Consider the following 19,170-nt stretch of genomic DNA (forward strand, 5'->3'; position numbering starts at 1 on the left):
TTTAGCAGTTTATATTTATTAAAATAATTGCATTTCCATGTTGTGTGTACTGTGGGGGACCAGATATAGTGAATGCAGGGTCCGGGGAGACCAGATATAGTGAACACAGGGTCCGGGGGGACCAGATATAGTGAGTTGCAGGGTCCGGGGAGACTGGATATAGTGAGTGCAGGGTCCGGGGATACCAGATATAGTGAGTGCAGGGTCCGGGGGGGACCAGATATAGTGAGTGCAGGGTCCAGGGAGACCAGAGAGAGTGAATGCAGGGTCCGGGGAGACCAGATATAGTGAATGCAGGGTCCGGGGAGACCGGATATAGTGAATGCAGGGTCCGGGGAGACTGGATATAGTGAATGCAGGGTCCGGGGAGACTGGATATAGTAAATGCAGGGTCCGGGGAGACCAGATATAGTGAGTGCAGGGTCCCGGGAGACCAGATACAGTGAGTGCAGGGTCCAAGGGAGAACGGATATAGAGAATGCAGGGTCCTGCGAGACCAGATATAGTGAATGCAGGGTCCGGGGAGAGTGAATATAGTGAATGTGGGGTCTGTGGGTCGGTAGCCGTGGCCCATCATGATCTGACGTGGCCCTGCATCACTGGACAATGTGATTGATGATGGATAAACATAAATTTTTAATAAATCATTGTAATCATTTTTTTTAAAGAACTTGTCTAAAACTGCGCTGATGTTTTTATTTTTACTTGACATTTTTTTTATAATGAGTAGGGGTACCCCTTACTCATTCACATGGGGTGGGCAAGTATCTGGGGGTCCCCTTATTTTTATAGGGGGCTTCCAGATTTGGATAAGCCCCCCACAACCACCGGCGAGGGTTGTGGTGAAGAGGCCCTTGTCCTCATCAACATGGCACATGGTTACCCCCTCCCCGCCAAAGTACCCTCCCCATATTGAGGGTGTGCGGCCTGGTATAGTTCAGGGGGGGGGGCATGCTTGGATGGAAATTGTTGGGGACCTCATATCATTTTTTTTGTTTTTAGGCTCCCCCTTAAAATTCATTATAGACCTGAATGGCCTGAAACGGATTGTGGGGGGAACCTCCAGACTGGGCTCTTTTGTTTACATTCACCTGTCAAGTGGGAGTCTCCGGAATCTTTTTCATCAACTTTTTTCCAACATATTAAAGCAGAACTAAAGGCAAAACTTGTTTTTTCTATTTTGGATGGAGTAAAGGAAGGTTATAACTCCCCTACGTTTTTTGGGGTTTTTTTGCCATCTGTGTCCCATTAGGGAGATTTCCTTTCCCTTCCTGTCCCATAGCCAAAACAGGTGAGAGGGAATCCCTCCAAAGTGAGGGAATCCCTGGGTGTCACCATAACCAGTGTCCCCATTAGAAGATTTCCCCTCTCTACCTGTTGTGGGGACAACCCAACATTTCAGATTTTCTTTCACTTTAGATAGTAATGGTAAACAGAGCAAATAGAAAGAGTGAATCTCCTTGATGAGGGCACAGACTGCAATACAAACCAGGCAGGGGGTCTATTCCCTCTCCACTCTGTCCAAAAAGAAGAAAAAAAGTTTTGCTTTTTGGTACGGTTTTGATTCTTCCCAGTTCCTATAAGTAGGGGAGGGGGGTGTCTTTTGTCCTGTGTGATAACAGGTGTCCCTCTTTCCCATCTCAGAAAGTTGGAGGCATGGCACTGCTTAGGACTCCCTACCCCCCTCAAAAAGCATGTAGCCAGTGAAACATGATATGCAGATGGTAATTCCAGGTGTGCAAGGATAAGGATGACAGTCTATGTAGTCCACACTTTCAGACACACCCCAGCACTGTCACCCCTGTATGTGTCTAATGACAGGTCCCCTTCACCCTCATTCTCTGCTCATCCATAGAGCACAAGGACCTGCAGTACCAGATCACACCGTGCAATATCCTCGGCGCCCAGCAGATGTCGCCCTGCCCCGCTCAGCTCCCTTTATGGCCTCTTTAGCCCGGCTTCCGCCTCCTCTATTGTAGAACTCGGGGAAAGATGGCGGAGCCGGAGGAGAAGAAGTCGGTGTGCAGTTTTATGTTTAAGAAGAGCAACCGGAAATTCGCCGGCCGGAAACGGAGAGAGGAGGACCGGGGTGAGCGGGTCTTGCTGGCTGCCGGACTGTGCGGGGCATCATGGGAAATTAAAGGGGAGCTCCATTTAAAGGAACAGGATGGGAGAGATCGATGGTGATGAGGAGCTGGTTTAGCACGGTGGGGTGAGGGTGATGATGTACGTGAGCCACCTTCACCGGGAGGGTATGGTTTTTAGTGAGGCCAGTTGGGGGAGGGTAAAAGAGGGTATAGGTACACCGACCGGTCACATGGCAGCCTCAGCGGGGGGACAGCCCAGCGACGTGACCGACTGATGGGGAGACAGCCTGGTCCGCCTTGGGGGGACGACGACGTTGGCAGCCCTGTCTCACAATCGTATTGGGGGAGGTTTAGCCCGGTGACGCAATCGCCTGGGGGGGGGGGCGTGGCACGGTCTTGTGGCCACCTTGGGGGGGAGGAAGTGTTGGCAGCCTGGTCTCACAACCGCCATGGGGGGGGCGGTGACGTTGGCAGCTTCGGTCGGGGGTAGCCTGGTCACACAACCACTTTAGAGGGGTAGCTTTGGGGGGGGGGGGGGGGGCTGGGTTGGCAGCCCGGTTTCATTACCGCCTTGGGGAAGGGGGGGGGGGTTTTAGCCTGGTCATGGTATGCGGCACCCCGGTGACGTGACCGCCTGAGGGGGAGGCAGCCTGGTGATGCGACTGACTGAGGGGGCAGCCTGATCATGTGTCAGCCTTTGGGGGGTGATGGCAGCCCGGTCACACGACCGCCTCGGGGGAGTCATCCCGGTCAGGCGTCCGGCGCAGGGGGAGGCAGCCCGGTCACACGACTGCCATGCATAAATAAAATAGGAAGTCCCCATCCTGCTGCCAGAACCCAGCTGTGTACGCCATATGCAGCTGATGGTACATACCGGTGACAGCAGACATATTTCCGAGTGAAGGAACACAAAACCTGGAATTAAGCTATAAACCCTCAGCGGTTTTTATTTTACCCATTGATCACAATCAGATACACATTCCCCAGCAAACTATTTGGTAAAATTATTACCCCACCACTATACAACTTTCCATGCTGCTGGCTCCTGCTCCTTCAGTGCTGCTTTCCTGAACTTCCAGTCTTCATAGGAAAGGGTCAACCAAGGACAGCGCAGTCTGGAGTCAGTCTGTTAGCTTTGAGAAAAGAGCAGTGGGGCACCTTGCCATCCTAAGCTGTGGGGCTGCGTGTTTCTATTGATGTACACGGTGTAGAGACACAACTCTAGTCCCTACATACGCAGGTGATTCCATAGAACACTGTGGGGTTAGGGGCCACCATAAAGCAGGAAACTTGGTGCAGTGGTCATGACACCGACATAAACTGGAACATAGGCAAAGATTAAAAGATGAAGAGCTGCTACTCAGTAAATGAATAAATCAGGTGCAGTAAACACTGAACTGAGGATTTAATATCACTTTAAAGTGTTCCTTTCCTAAGAGGAGTACAGAGGCCTCCATTGCTGACCTCTGGGAATGCTGTTGGCTGGCCCTCTGCCCTCAATCCTGCCACACTCCATGATCTGGGACAAGTAGACTTCGAGAAGTTGAAGTGACGTCCAATGTCCTCATCTGCATAGTTGTTGTGGGTTAGGGACGCTCAGCATGACAGCCAGGCAGATGGCATTTAGAGAATGAGGAGTTGGCAGTGGCAGCCTGTCTCAGGAAATCTGATGTAGTGTCCTTGTGTCAGAGGAGCAGTGTGTGCTGTGCTGGGGTCACGGTGAGAAGGCATGCTGACATGTTGTCTCTGCAGAGAGCAGTGAAGATGACGAGGGAGCTTCTGTGGTCAGGAGGAGGAAGAGAGAGGTCGTCAACCCCATGGTGCAGAAGGTAGGTCGTCAAAGGTTGGTCATATGAATGATACAGGAGACCCTTTGTAATGAAATGCTGCTACGCAGAGCCATACAAAGCAGTGTGCAGGAGCTGATAGGGGAGAGATCTGTGTTGTTTATACACAGGTCTCTCCCCCGTCAAGAGATACTCGGCGATCACCGGGTGCCGGCGAGTAATCACTGACCAGGACCCGGTGATTGACCGCCGAGGCCGCGAATGGCGGTGCCGATAGGGTGAGCACACACCACCTGCCGAGAACTGCAAATTCAAATATATATATACAGTATTTCTGCTATAGGGTGGCGCGAAAGTGGTTAAAAAAAAATATTGTTTTCCCTTTTTGTATCCTTTGTTTTATCTCCACACTACTGATCCTATCTTTGCAGCCACTACATGCACTCCAGAGATGGCTGCATGGCATTTCTCAGGGCGGGTTTCCTGATTGTGACAACAGTGAATCATGCTTGTGCAATGTGTGCCTGCACTTCTATTTGTAGTCACCGGGGTGGGAGAGTGTGTTAATGGGGAACGAGGCAGGAAGACGTTTAAGTGACAGGGACAAAGCAATGTCACCTTAAGAACCTTCATGGTAGGGCCGGGAGGTATTCATTCAATAAATGCTGCAGATTATAAAATATAGAAAATTACTTTTGTGATTACAATGATGTCACCGTTTCTGAGTTTTTAATTTCAGCCGTTGGCTTTACATCTGTTAGACCAGTTTGCATTTTCCATATTTAATATTTTACTGTACAGGTAACACCTATGTGTCAATGGGCAGCAGAGCTTTCTGTGCATAGAGCATGTCCCAGCACAGTGACTGAGCCGTCAAAGTCCGCTGGCAGTCCATACTAATGATTGAGAGTCGGGTGTGAGCAGTTCCTGATTATGCGACAGCTATGCACATTGGTCATGTGATCAGGCAATCCTTCTCACCCTCCAGGCATACAGATCCCTTTAAAAGGATGCCAGGGCTGGGCAGGAAGGAGTTTAAAAGACATATAGGAGATATTTTCTCCCAGATGATAGCAGTAGCATAGAGGAGTTGCTCATATGAGCATATAGTTGCCTTGCTGACAGTGGTCGGGGTCTGGGTGCTTGGGCAGCAAATAAAGTTTTCCATGATAGTTTCCCTGTGATGTCAGTAGAAGGGACACATATCGGGGTTCTGCCTGTATGACATTGTACTGTCTCCTGAAACTAAAGTATGTTCCTTTTTCAGACAAAGCAAAGTGCCAAGGAGGAAGCTGACTACAAAGCGAGCAGTAGTGAGGAAGAAGAGGTCTCCAAATCCGTAACGGTGTCCTATAAATCTACAAGATCAGCGGTGAGACATTTGTCACCTTGATACAGTGACCCCGCTATTTACTGTCACCTCGATAGATACACTGACCCCGCTATTTACTGTCACCTCGATAGATACACTGACCCCACTATTTACTGTCACCTCGATAGATACACTGACCCCACTATTTACTGTCACCTCGATAGATACACTGACCCCACTATTTACTGTCACCTCGATAGATACAGTGACCCCACTATTTACTGTCACCTCGATAGATACAGTGACCCCGCTATTTACTGTCACCTCGATAGATACAGTGACCCCGCTATTTACTGTCACCTCGATAGATACACTGACCCCGCTATTTACTGTCACCTCGATAGATACACTGACCCCGCTATTTACTGTCACCTCGATAGATACACTGACCCCGCTATTTACTGTCACCTCGATAGATACACTGACCCCGCTATTTACTGTCACCTCGATAGATACACTGACCCCACTATTTACTGTCACCTCGATAGATACACTGACCCCACTATTTACTGTCACCTCGATAGATACACTGACCCCACTATTTACTGTCACCTCGATAGATACAGTGACCCCGCTATTTACTGTCACCTCGATAGATACAGTGACCCCGCTATTTACTGTCACCTCGATAGATACACTGACCCCGCTATTTACTGTCACCTCGATAGATACACTGACCCCGCTATTTACTGTCACCTCGATAGATACACTGACCCCACTATTTACTGTCACCTCGATAGATAGTGACTCCATTATTTACTGTCACCTCGATAGATACACTGACCCCACTATTTACTGTCACCTCGATAGATACAGTGACCCCGCTATTTACTGTCACCTCGATAGATACACTGACCCCGCTATTTACTGTCACCTTGATAGATACACTGACCCCACTATTTACTGTCACCTCGATAGATAGTGACCCTGCTATTTACTGTCATCTCAATAGATACAGTGACTCCATTATTTACTGTCACCTCGATGGATACAGTGACCCCGCTATTTACTGTCACCTCGATAGATACAGTGACCCCGCTATTTACTGTCACCTCGATAGATACAGTGACCCCGCTATTTACTGTCACCTCGATAGATACAGTGACCCCGCTATTTACTGTCACCTCGATAGATACAGTGACCCCGCTATTTACTGTCACCTCGATAGATACAGTGACCCCGCTATTTACTGTCACCTCGATAGATACAGTGACCCCGCTATTTACTGTCACCTCGATAGATACACTAACCCCGCTATTTACTGTCACCTCGATAGATACACTAACCCCGCTATTTACTGTCACCTCGATAGATACACTAACCCCGCTATTTACTGTCACCTCGATAGATACAGTGACCCCGCTATTTACTGTCACCTCGATAGATACAGTGACCCCGCTATTTACTGTCACCTCGATAGATACAGTGACCCCGCTATTTACTGTCACCTCGATAGATACACTAACTCCGCTATTTACTGTCACCTCGATAGATACACTAACCCCGCTATTTACTGTCACCTCGATAGATACAGTGACCCCGCTATTTACTGTCACCTCGATAGATACAGTGACCCCGCTATTTACTGTCACCTCGATAGATACAGTGACCCCGCTATTTACTGTCACCTCGATAGATACAGTGACCCCGCTATTTACTGTCACCTCGATAGATACAGTGACCCCGCTATTTACTGTCACCTCGATAGATACAGTGACCCCGCTATTTACTGTCACCTCGATAGATACAGTGACCCCGCTATTTACTGTCACCTCGATAGATACACTAACCCCGCTATTTACTGTCACCTCGATAGATACAGTGACCCCGCTATTTACTGTCACCTCGATAGATACACTAACCCCGCTATTTACTGTCACCTCGATAGATACACTAACTCCGCTATTTACTGTCACCTCGATAGATACACTAACCCCGCTATTTACTGTCACCCTTATACACATTTTAAATTATTGTATATTCTTTCTGAATATAATTTTTGATGTGACCTATCTTCATTGTGCTGTCTTATATGTCATGGTTTAGTTTCTAGGGGTCCTCTGTGGTTTTATTCCTTCAGGTCTGTCATCTCTCACACGCCTATAAGGCTCACCATACACATTACAATCTGACTCCACAATCTCTATACAATCAGTTTTATATCTACCACAACTATGTATAATAAGGACCTACCTAAACTATCCAGTCAGTTTGTATCTAACCAGGCAGGTCCTTGCACCACATACTTGTTAGTAGATCTGAAGGAAATTGTACAGTCAGATTGTAATGTGTGTGTTGAGCTTAATAACGTTCTAGAACATGATCTTTATGGCTCTAGAACCTATGGTTTTAATGGACATGGGTCCAGTGAGGTTTTAGAAGCTCAGCTTGCTGAATGAAGACTTCAAAGTAAGCTCCCTCCTGATAATCGTCTTTGTATCAGCCGTATTCCTCATTAAAAAGAACTCGACATATTGCTTTATCCTTTTAAACTTTTATTCATCAATTAAAACATAGGAAATACACTCACGTTCCGGAGGTGTATTTTGCACCAGGTATGATGAAGATTCTGTGATGTACTGATTGAACACTAGATGGCAGTATCATCTGAGCAGCAGAGTCCTGTACATGCTGAAAACAGACACCATCCGTAATGTAATGCAAGGCAGAGCAGGGGCCCACTTAATGAATGCCGCTGCCTGCTGTGATGTCATTCCAAGAGCTGTTTACAGAGTGCTACAAGCCACTGTCCCGATGAATGGCAATCGTATCAAGGGGATATGATTAGCAATCGTATCTCCTTGATAGTCACGTGACTAGTGATGAAATGCGTCGGGAAGGAGTGTGCGGATGATGTCACGACGTTGCCATTCATTCATCAGGATAGCGGCTTGAAGTACTCTACAAATGGCTTTTGGAACGACATCACAGCAGGTAATAGCATTCATTAAGTGGGCCCTTGCTTTGCCTCGCATCACATTACAGATGGTGTCTGGTTTGAGCATGTACAGGACTCTGCTGCTCAGATGATGCTGCCATCTAGTGTTCAATCAGTACATCACAGGATCTTCATCATACCTGGTGCAAAATAGACCTCCGAAACATGAGTGTAGTTCATATGTTTTAATTGATGAATAAAAGTTTAAAAGGATAAAGCACTATGTGGGGTTCTTTTTAATGAGGAATACGGCTGATACAAAGACGCTTATCAGGAGGTAGCTTACTTTGGAGTCTTCATTGGAGTCTTCATGGAGTCCATATGGGACCAAAAGTGCAGTTAGACCGTAACATTGTATAATGTCAGGTCACACTGCGTGAGGTGAGCAGATATATGCTGGAGGATGTCTTTGCATGGGAATTGATGACAGATGCACATATTTTCCATTATCCAAAGGAGGGTTCACTGAATGAACACTTTATTGATTGAACTCGATTTTTTTAATTACTTTTGTTTGATTCTCACTTAAAAATATTCTTTATTTTTTGTGTGGTTTTTGATGTATATTTTTTTATATATATATATATTGTGTGTGTGTGTAATTTTTTTATTTCAACATTAATATTTTTTCTACTATTTTTTTTCTTCTAATATATATTTATTTTTTCACTTTGTTTTTTGGTTATATAATGGTTTGTGCCATTGTTTCATGTAGCGCAGCATTTTTCACTTCACATTATGATTGTATAATTTCCCTCACTGAGACATGGGTTGTGTGCACTAGCGGCTACAGCATTTAATTGCAATTTTTGTTTTTATTTCACCACAGTTAGCGCTTGTGTTATTCAATTTATTTTTGAGGTTTTAGAAGACAGATGGGTCCCTGGTTCATTAATAGTCTTGTTTTGTTTTTCTCTCATTTAAAAAGTATACCTACAGTGTCATAGTTTAGGATTTTTTTTTTTTTAAAAACATGGCATGGTTGAACTTTCCATAAAATGGTCATTCCTGTGACATGTGGGATGTCTAATATGTGTATAAGATGTGTATCGCTTTCTCAGAAACCTGTGGGGCCTGATGACATGGGGGCCACAGCCACATATGAACTGGATACAGAGAAGGACAAGGATGCCCAGGCAATATTTGAGAGGAGCCAGAAAGTACAAGAGGTGAGATGGAATGTTTCAGAATGACTTTGATATCCAGTTTGTAATCTTATTTTAAAAAGGTTAGACCTGTTGACATTTGTAATCTCCTGTATTGGTGATACTGCCTACAGCATAACATACATAGACAATGGAGATTGTTGCTCTCCCTAACGGAGCCTCCAGCATAGTGTCCTACCATTGTCCTTCTGGCCCACATATGTGAAGGTCCGTTTTGGGGGGAAATGCGTTCATCGTGCCTGCACTTTGGGGGTCCTTGCTGATTCTCTTTCTCACGTTAAGCCCACAAGGGTCTGTCTTAATTGAAAACTACAGCCTTATGTCTGTCATGAAGTGACTTGGCTCTTGTTAGCCAAGGGCCATGTGATCACCTACTCAGCAATTGAAAGCAAGATTACATTGTATTTATTTAAAAAAAAAAAAAAAAAAAAAAAAAGTCTTGAATGCTGACACAAACACTACTGACTTATGTGATATGTGACTTTCCCTTACCCTGATGTCAGGAGCTAAAAGGAAAAGAAGATGACAAGATCTATCGTGGAATGCACAATTACCAGAAGTTTGTAAAGCCTAAAGACACGTCACTTGGAAACGCTTCCTCTGGCATGGTGAGGTAAGCCGGCCAATCACTGATCACCTGCTGTCTTGTGTTGTCCCTGTAACACTGTACATGCTAGGAGGTAGAGATTTTTTTGAAAGAGACACAGAATGTCTTCAGCCAAGAAACATTTTACACTTTCCCCTAGCAACTTTTATTGTACACTGTGTGGCACATCTGTTATGCAGGATACATTCCTGGCTCGTTTCTAGGATCTGTAAAATACTAGGACTGCAGGAATCACATAATCAGTGGCCACCCAATGGGCAAAGAGGACGACTGGGAACCTGGAAGTGGAGGCAGAGGCGATGACGGCAGCAGGGGACAGTGCCTGCACAGTGCTGGAGAGGGGGGCACACTTGTAAGGTCATGCCTGCTTTCCAAACCATTGTTGCATTTAAAGGCCAACTCATATCCAAAGTTTTTTATTTTGTTTTGTTTAGGATGGGAAAGAGTTAGAACTTTTGTCAGGTTTTTATTTCCATCTCTGTCTTTGTTAGGGAGATTTACCCTCACTTCCTGCCCTGACAGTGACGAAGTCTCCTTAAGTATATGCGAGACTAAAAGTGTGTCTTAAGCACTTGCCTTCCAGAGGATCCCCCCCTCCCTTCCTGACCAGGCCATTTGTTGCGATACAGCGCTGTGTTACTTTAACTGACAATTGCGCAGTCATGCAGCGCTGCATCCAAATGAAGTGTATGTCCTTTTCTTCCCACAAATAGAGCTTTCTTTCGGTGGTATTTGATTACCTCTGCATTTTTTGCGCCATAAACAAAAAAGACCGACATTTTTGGAAAAAAACAAAACAAAAAAAAAACAATATTTTTGATTTTTTGCTATAAAACCTATCCAGTAAAAAAAAATCAAGTTTCGTCATAAATTTAGGCCAAAATGTATTCTGCGACATGTCTTTGCTAAAAAAAAAAAAAATCCCAATACGTGTAAATTAATTGGTTCACATGAAAGTTATAGCATTTACAGATTGCAGTATATATACTGGAATTTTTTTTTTTTTTTCTTCATACTAGTAAATGGCGGCGATCAGCGACTTATAGTGGGACTGCGGCGGGCATTCTAACACTGAGGGGGGGCTGACTAACTGCCACTGATATCCCAAAGAAACTAATACAGTGATCATCAGGGGCGGACTGACAACTCATGGGCCCCTGGTCAATAGGGGATCATGGGGCCCCTGTGTCCTTTCCAAATGGTCAGTCCGCCCCTGGTGATCAGTGCTAATAAGCACTGACACTGTACTGACACTGGACAGGAAGGAGTTAACATCTGGGGCGATCAAACTGTGTGCTATGCTGTGTGTGTTTTACTACGGAAACATGCCACTGTATTTCTCTGCTGTGCAGAGAAGTACACAGCAGCATGTTACTGCTAGCAGGAGAGAGACTTGTGTTGTTTACACACAGGTCTCTCCCCTGTCACTGCTTCTTGGTGATCGCCAGGTGCCGGCGGGGAATCTCCGGCTGGGACCCGGTGATTGACATCCGTAGCTGCCAATGGCGGCGCGGGTAAGGCAGCACTCGCCCCCTTCCCGGAAATGCAAAATTGTGTGTGTGTGTGACTTTACGCCGCCCTGCCTCAGTAGTTCTGCTATAAGGCGGTGGGGAAGCAGTTAAACTATAAAATATAATGAACTCACGTGACCTTTTATATCATTAAGATGCTGGACCTTTTCTGTAAATCCAATGCAGAGGCATATCTGTCTCTGCATCAGCCAACCAGCTCCCTGATTTGGGATAGTCAATTAGATTCAATATGTAGGATAACTGATATATAACAGTGTTGTTATCACCTTCTTTCTATTAATAGCAAGAAGACTTTCAGTATTGTTTTTTATTTTGTGGTTTCTTTAATACAGGAAAGGTCCAATCAGAGCTCCTGAACATCTTCGAGCTACCGTGAGATGGGACTATCAGCCTGATATCTGTAAAGATTACAAGGAGACTGGATTTTGTGGGTTTGGAGGTGAGACAATTGCATTTCACTTTGATTTCTCAAATGGATTTTGCTTTGTATTAGGCTCGCTTTAAAGAGGAATTCCAGGTATGGTTTTTGATGCATAGGTACATTGGACCAATGTAACTAGGCATATACCATACCTGACTGATGCCCCTGGAAGCAGGCACTGCTATTCCAGTGATCTCCGTTTGGTTCTGGGTCCCATGCTGAGTGGTTGGCCTGCTGCATTCTGAACACAGGAGATTGGCCATTCAGCAGAGGCGCCGTGTAAAGAATGAATCTGAATTAATTGAAAATGTTCCTTCTCTTATGGAGCTGGTGATTGGCTGCTAAGGCACCCAGTACTGTCACATGGGTCCTCATCACTGTGTAGTATCTAGGTCATGAATTGGGTTCTACACATGGCTTGCTCGCTTTCCTCGTATAGACCAACAGATTGGCATGGTACATAGCTGAAAAGACTGACATTAGGGCTTGTGCTGATGACATTCTTCTGAGATCATTCAAAATTCATTGATTATTGAATTCAACTTGCAGTTGACCTCCTTCTGACTTGCATTTAACATGCTTCATATGGGTTTTTCATTCCCATAGACTTGTATGCAAAACTCTTCTGACACAAACCTAATCCCTTGAAGGCCAATCCTTATTATGAACATGTTTCATTTTGCTGCATGTGTTAAGCACAGGTTCATTATAAGGCAATGAGAACAGAAGAGTATCCCATCATTCTTTATTAGAAGTGAGTGTGACTAGGAAACAGTCTTTCCTGTCTCTTGCCTCCTTAGGTTAGCTGCTGTTTTATATTAACCAGCATTTTTCATTTTTCTTTCCAGACAGCTGTAAGTTTCTGCATGACCGTTCAGATTACAAACATGGCTGGCAGCTGGAGCGAGAACTGGAAGAGGGCCGATATGGAGCTAATGGTGAGATACATTTTAGGGGTGTGACGTGTGTGCCTCCGTCAAAGGATGGGGCATGTTGCCTTTCTTTATTTAGATACCAAATCTTTGTTTTTGCACTGAACCCTAAGAGCAGTAGCTTGTCAGCCATTCTGTTCAGTAGGTTGGCTGGCTGGCTCATTACATAGAAATTAGAGGATGCTTACCATATATTGTCCTTTTTTGCTTGTATACTCTGCTTCCGTGTGCATTTTAAGTGGTCACCGCCTTCATTTTTATTTTTTGGTTTCTAATGACAGAGTAGTCTGTGTCCTACCCTAGGTTCACATATATGTGGCTGTGCGGGCACGAGAGCCCATTCATGTTGACTCCCGTGCCTCGTGACACGCAGGGAAGAAGTCTCTGCACTTCTTCTGAAAAGGCAGCCAGCACGGGAACCTCGGTTCCCAGTACAGTTGCTTTTTCCAGTGCGGGCGGCATGCCATTAGAACTAATGGCACCCGCACGTGGGTCCACATTCCTCTGTGCGGGTGGTGCAGCTGCACAAATTTTCTTGTGGATCCACAGCCATACCTTCCCCACAGATGTGAACGTAGCCTTAACCTGTTAGCATTTGCTGCATCTGCTGATATACACATAAGTATTCCAAACCATGGATTATGGGGGAGTGTGCTGTGTCTGTGCATTGTGACTAACCCAAAAAACACAGGATGGAGAGATTTTATTGGGTCAGAGATCCAGACCCACTTATCTATGTTGAGGGGAAAAATGGCGAGATGTTTTGGTTTTTTTGATTTTAGATATAGAAGTGTGTCAGCTATTCTATATTTATTAGTTTCCCTATTGGATTGTAAGGCTTAAGAAGCAAAGCACTTTTTACAGAATGTGATGCCATTATATCAGCATTGATGATGAGAGGACCACCAAAGAGTATTAACATCCTACCTTCTCTTGTTTTGTACTGCTCAGATGAAGAGAATTATGAAGTGAGCAGCGATGATGAGGACTTTCCCTTTAAATGTTTTATATGCAGAGACTCCTTTAAGAACCCGATTATAACCAAGTAAGTAACTCTCGATAAATCAAATACCAGAAATAACACACCTTTCAAAATAGAATTCTCCTGAATCCCAGACATTTCCACCTCTCTCCTTGAGTTCACTTTCTTATTGTGCCGTATGGGAACGTGTTGTGGAAGCCCAGTTTCACTAAAAACTGGCCAATGCCATTCTGTATATAGCATCATTGTGGAACTTGTATGCCAGGACATAATGCATGCAGATGTAGGAAGAAACATTCCCTTTGTTTCTTTTAGAAATCATTCACAATGTAAAGCTGAACTTCACACATGCAGATAAAAACATTTACAAGCTAAATGATTTATATTTCTGTCCATGCAGTCCTGATATTTACACAGTACAGCCCTGTCTGGCAGGGGAGGAGATCTGGTCTTGGTATTGCCTGCAAGTAAAGCAGAAATAAACCCTCCTGTCCTTTACATCCAAGGAAGCTGCCATGTCAGTCTCTGCTTGATCTGCAGATGCTATGGTGCTGTGCATGTGATCCGTTCTTTACAGGGATGTCAAACTAGTGGCCCTCCAGCTGTTGCGAAAGTACAAGTCCCATCATGCCACTGCCTTTGGGAGTCATGCTTGTAACTGGCTATCTTGCAATGCTTCATGGGACTTGTAGTTTGGCAACAGCTGGAGGGCCACCAATTTGACACCCCTGGGTTATACCATTGGCCATTTGATGGTTTGACACTAAGGTTAAGAGCATAAGCAGCTGTGACAGTTCTCATTCATGGAATGCCTAGAATGTAACTGTTTTGGGAAGCAGATCAATTTGTTTAGTTTCACTTGAAATAATGTACAAGTTATCCCCCTCCCCCCACCCTGTGACTGGACAATGGAAGGAGAAGCAGTAGATTGATGTGCTCTTCTCTGTGTCATTCTGATATCTACTCCTATTAGTATGTCACTTGTTAACACAACTTATGGTCTTTGTGCTTCTTCTCCCTGTCGCAGTTTTGCTGTACAGGGTAGATTGCTAGAGACTGTTACCAAGTTGAAATTTAGGTATTTCCACTTAAACAAATACATTTAATGATGTATTAATAAATACAGAGCTGCATTCTTTTTTTTTTTTTTTAATCTGCCCGGAGTTCAGCCTTAAGCACTTGGTTTACTTAATGCCTATGTATCTATCTACTGCTGGAAGGCAGAAAAATAATGGAATCTAATAGTAAACAATGGTTTCTCCTCTTAGGTGTAAACACTATTTCTGTGAGAGCTGTGCCCTGCAACATTATCGGAAATCCAAGCGGTGCTATGTGTGCAACACACAAACAAATGGTGTTTTTAACCCTGCTAAAGGTATGTATTGTGTTCTTGTAAAAAAAAGTATGCAGCGCTAATAAAGCTAAATAAGAACAAATGGAAAATCAGAACATAAGTTGCACAATAGCATAAGTGAAAAAACTCAGTCCATATTACATGGTGAGATAAAGTGATAGGTGCAATTGTCCAAGTAATCCATGGTCAGAGATAATCGTGACTCTTGTGATCTTATAGTTGTACAAATAATGCACTAACCAGATAGCGCATAAAGTGCGCATGGAGCAATTAAGACCCGCTCCTGGTGCTCTGGACTTGTGATATTAGGAGGATGTCATCTACAGGTTGGCCACAAGATGCCATCAATCCAGGTATATTCCTAAGTCATCCACCAGAAAAATCATCAGCGGGGGAGGGGGTAATCACACATCACTCCAAACCAGCAGGAACCTTCAAAAGTGGGCTCCCATGCAGTAGATGAGACCCAGAGAAGCTTCTAATAGTGTAGTATATCTTTAATAAGCAAACTTACAGCATGTACAGATAACGGATACACTTACATCCAGAATGAGATCTGGCCACCAGGGTGTCAGTCAGGATAGCCTTGTGGTATGAGTACACAGGTCAGGGGCACCTTTCTAACGCGTTTCGTGTAAATAACACTTCCTCAGAGGGCTCTCTGACACCCTGGTGGCCAGATCTCATTCTTATGAATATACCTGGATTGATGACATCTTGTGGCCAACCTGTAGATGACATCCTCCTAATATCACAAGTCCAGAGCACCAGGAGCGGGTCTTAATTGCTCCATGTGCACTTTATGCGCTATCTGGTTAGTGCATTATTTGTACAACTATAAGATCACAAGAGTCACGATTATCTCTGACCATGGATTACTTGGACAATTGCACCTATCACTTTATCTCACCATGTAATATGGACTGAGTTTTTTCACTTATGCTATTGTGCAACTTATGTTCTGATTTTCCATTTGTTCTTATTTAGCTTTATTAGCGCTGCATACTTTTTTTACATGTTCTCATTGGGTTCCAAAGGTTACCTCCTATGCTAGCTGCTTTATTTTGATGTTCCCAGCGCTCAATTACCATTTTTATGTATTGTGTTCTGTGTCGTGGCTACAGCTAGCCAAAAAAATCTGAGGGTCAATTAAAGTTGTTCTGGGATAGGTTGTGTAATGCCTGTCTAGGCCCAAAAAGAAACCCCAAAACATATATTTTATTTTTTTATATATATTTATATATATATAAAATAAATTTATATATTTCTGCAATATGTACATTTTCTGTTTTATTACTGCAAGTACAGAATATTACCTTGTGATTTTGCTAGAAATTCAGTGAGCTCTTAACTTCCTATAGTGGACTGACAAAGCTGAATTCACTTCACTGAAATCCCAAGCGTTGTCAGTCCTGTCCATTTCTCTGTCGAACTTCACCTATTCCTGCCCTTCTCTATCCCACACCGCATGCAATTGTTGATTTCTTTCCCAGCAGTACTACTGCATTGACTCCCAAGAGCCTACACTGTGTAGATATGGAAGATATAGTTCTAAAGGTGTGGCTATATCAATAGAAATTGACATAGGACACTCTGTTGGCCTCTCCTCCCGGTGAAAAAACTCCAATATATTCTAAAAACCAGCGCTCAGATCTTTATATAGCACAAGATCATGTATATAGTTACTTGCTAAGGTGCAGCCCTCCAAAGATAGGGGAGTCTTGGTACTAGCAGAAAAAAAAAAAAGGATAAAAGAGGGCGCCCTCTCCTCGTGCATTACCGTGATGAAAACAAATGGATACTCGCAAAACCAATAGGTCATAAAAACAGAGAGACAGCCACAATCAATGGTCCCAGGTAGTGGGGACCCTGTAGTGGAAAGTGCTAACACGTTTTGGGAGTCTAGCTCCCTTCCACACAGTATATGGTTTCTAATGTCCCCCCAAGGAGTGATTGACTTGTCTTTGTAATGTTATATGAAACCTTGCATAAGAGGGAGGTTATCTTCAGGGAAAACCTCTAGTCAAATACCACCGAAAGAAAGCTCTATTTGTGGGGGGGTAAGGACGTAAATTTCATTTAGGTGCAGCGTTGCATGACTGTGCAATTGTCCGTTAAAGTAACGCAGCGCTGTATCGCAAAAAAAGGCCTGGTCAGGAAGGTGGGTAAATCCTCTGGAGAGCAAGGGGTTAAAGCGTCAGGCTTTAAAAAAAAAAAAAATCCACTTTAATGGTCCTTCAATGTCATGGATTCATTGAACCATGAAGTGCTGAGAGAGGCAGAGGCAAGTCATCCTGTACCTCAGGATCTACTCATCGTCCTGACATAGTTTCCACTTAAGGTAACCTCTTATGCATGCTTTCATTACATACTTAGTATGAATTTTCCCAGTTTCATTTTTAGAGTTAGAGCCCATTTGCACCACTCCTGTGTGGTTATTTGAATGACTTCCTAACTCAGCTCTTCTGTACCACAACTACCATGTGTTGTGGTGTGCTGCATTGCTAAAAAAAAAACAAAAAAAAAAACACCATTATTTATTTTTGCACATTTTGGTTGGATTGCCTAATGCACACAATGTACCAGTATGCTAAGGTTTGAATGGGATCTAAATGAATTGATTGGTAACCGAATGCAGTTCTAAGATCCGTATAGCCTGCTTTAACCTATCAGTTATGCTGAGCATACACATCATATAGACTGTTTCAAATGATCTTTCTAGCAAATATGCTGTTTGAATTCAGGTAGATGAGTCTTGAGTTTTCTGCCCAATCAGTCTAATACTGATTATTCCATATTGTACAAAATCAATCACCCACTTAGTGTGTAATCCGTTACTGAAATCTATGAATCTTTGATCGTTATATTGAATAGTTGGGTACAGTATATACACTTAATGGTCTTTTTTTTTTTTTCCTCTAGAATTGATTGCGAAGATGGAGAAGCACAAGGCTGAACACGATGAAAGTGATTCTCCTGAAGAAGAGGGATAACGCCTGACCTTTCCTGACTTTTTTTTTTTTTTTTTCTTTTTGGTATAAATAAAAACTTAAGCTAAAAATTGTTTCTCTGAATTTTCTAATGTAGGTTGGATCACACATCCAAATCATGGATCTGGATCACGTTACAGGTAGGATGTGATGCTTAAAAAGCAGAAGCTTTTCTTTATTTTCAGGTTATGAGTATATTAAAGCTGAGCTCCAGGCAAAAAGCTAGATACACAGATAAATATATGGGAGCTGTTTTTGCTGCCATGATCTGTAAGCATTTAAAGGATAAGTTCAACTTTTGGACAAAAATATTAAATGCACTTTGCAGGTAAAAAAAAAAAAAAGTGCATTTATTTATTTCCAAAGGAGCTTGGAAAGCATTGCACCAGTGGTTAGTGGATTGCTGAAGCCATGCATGTCTCCTGCAGCCCTGTCAGAATATCTGCTTGCCGTACGGGATGAAGTTGTACTGGCAAGCAGATATTCTGACAGGAAGCTTCAATGAACGACCACAGAGCTCCACAACGCCATGGTAGTTCACTGGAACTTACAAGCCCACAGCCGCTAAGGCTGGCGGGGCTTGCAGTTCATTCATGGAAGTCCATAACTGAATGACGACTCTGTGTAGGCAGAGCCCCGCTGTTTTCAAATTTGACAGATAGTTCAGGGAGAAGTCTCCCCGTACTCTGGGGAAGCACGGTTGCAGCTATGGGAATGTTACATGTTCCACCCTAAATACAGGTGGAACATGTAACATGTTGCAAAGTTGAATTTATTTAACTGCAACAACAAAAAAACGGGGTGTTTTTTTTTTTTGCCAGATAGGGCTGTGCGGTGTGTCAGAGCCATGTAAATCTCAGGACTGGATGGACAGAATTACAACCTTTTTTGGCAGGTAAAACCCCCTCCCCATACTTCATCTATGTTTGAATTTGGCTTTAAAAAACACTTACCTGCAATTATTCCAATCAGCCACATTTCAAAATCTCGGTAATGTAATCG

General features: G+C 43.8%; 1 protein-coding gene across 1 annotated transcript; it reads left to right on the top strand.

The window, feature by feature from the left end:
* Window positions 1-1,937: 1,937 nt before the first annotated feature.
* On the top strand, window positions 1,938-18,239 carry RNF113A (ring finger protein 113A). Its single transcript, XM_089674664.1, has 10 exons — window positions 1,938-2,089; window positions 3,840-3,916; window positions 5,142-5,246; window positions 9,246-9,353; window positions 9,854-9,963; window positions 11,822-11,928; window positions 12,759-12,848; window positions 13,794-13,887; window positions 15,093-15,199; window positions 18,101-18,239. The coding sequence occupies exons 1-10, from the start codon at window positions 1,993-1,995 to the stop codon at window positions 18,169-18,171; spliced, it is 966 nt and encodes a 321-aa protein (XP_089530790.1). The 5' UTR covers window positions 1,938-1,992; the 3' UTR covers window positions 18,172-18,239.
* Window positions 18,240-19,170: the final 931 nt, after the last annotated feature.

Source organism: Staurois parvus, unplaced genomic scaffold (assembly GCF_062004578.1).
Source record: "Staurois parvus isolate SC_StPar_1 unplaced genomic scaffold, SC_StPar_1.0 ptg000151l, whole genome shotgun sequence".
NCBI lineage: Eukaryota > Metazoa > Chordata > Amphibia > Anura > Ranidae > Staurois > Staurois parvus.

Coding starts and splice junctions, on each gene's coding strand:
- RNF113A (XM_089674664.1), top strand. CDS start 1,993: ATGGCGGAGCCGGAGGAGAAGAAGTCGGTGTGCAGTTTTATGTTTAAG. Junction 11,929..12,758: donor TGGATTTTGTGGGTTTGGAG/GTGAGACAATTG, acceptor TTTTCTTTCCAG/ACAGCTGTAAGTTTCTGCAT. Junction 12,849..13,793: donor GGGCCGATATGGAGCTAATG/GTGAGATACATT, acceptor TGTACTGCTCAG/ATGAAGAGAATTATGAAGTG.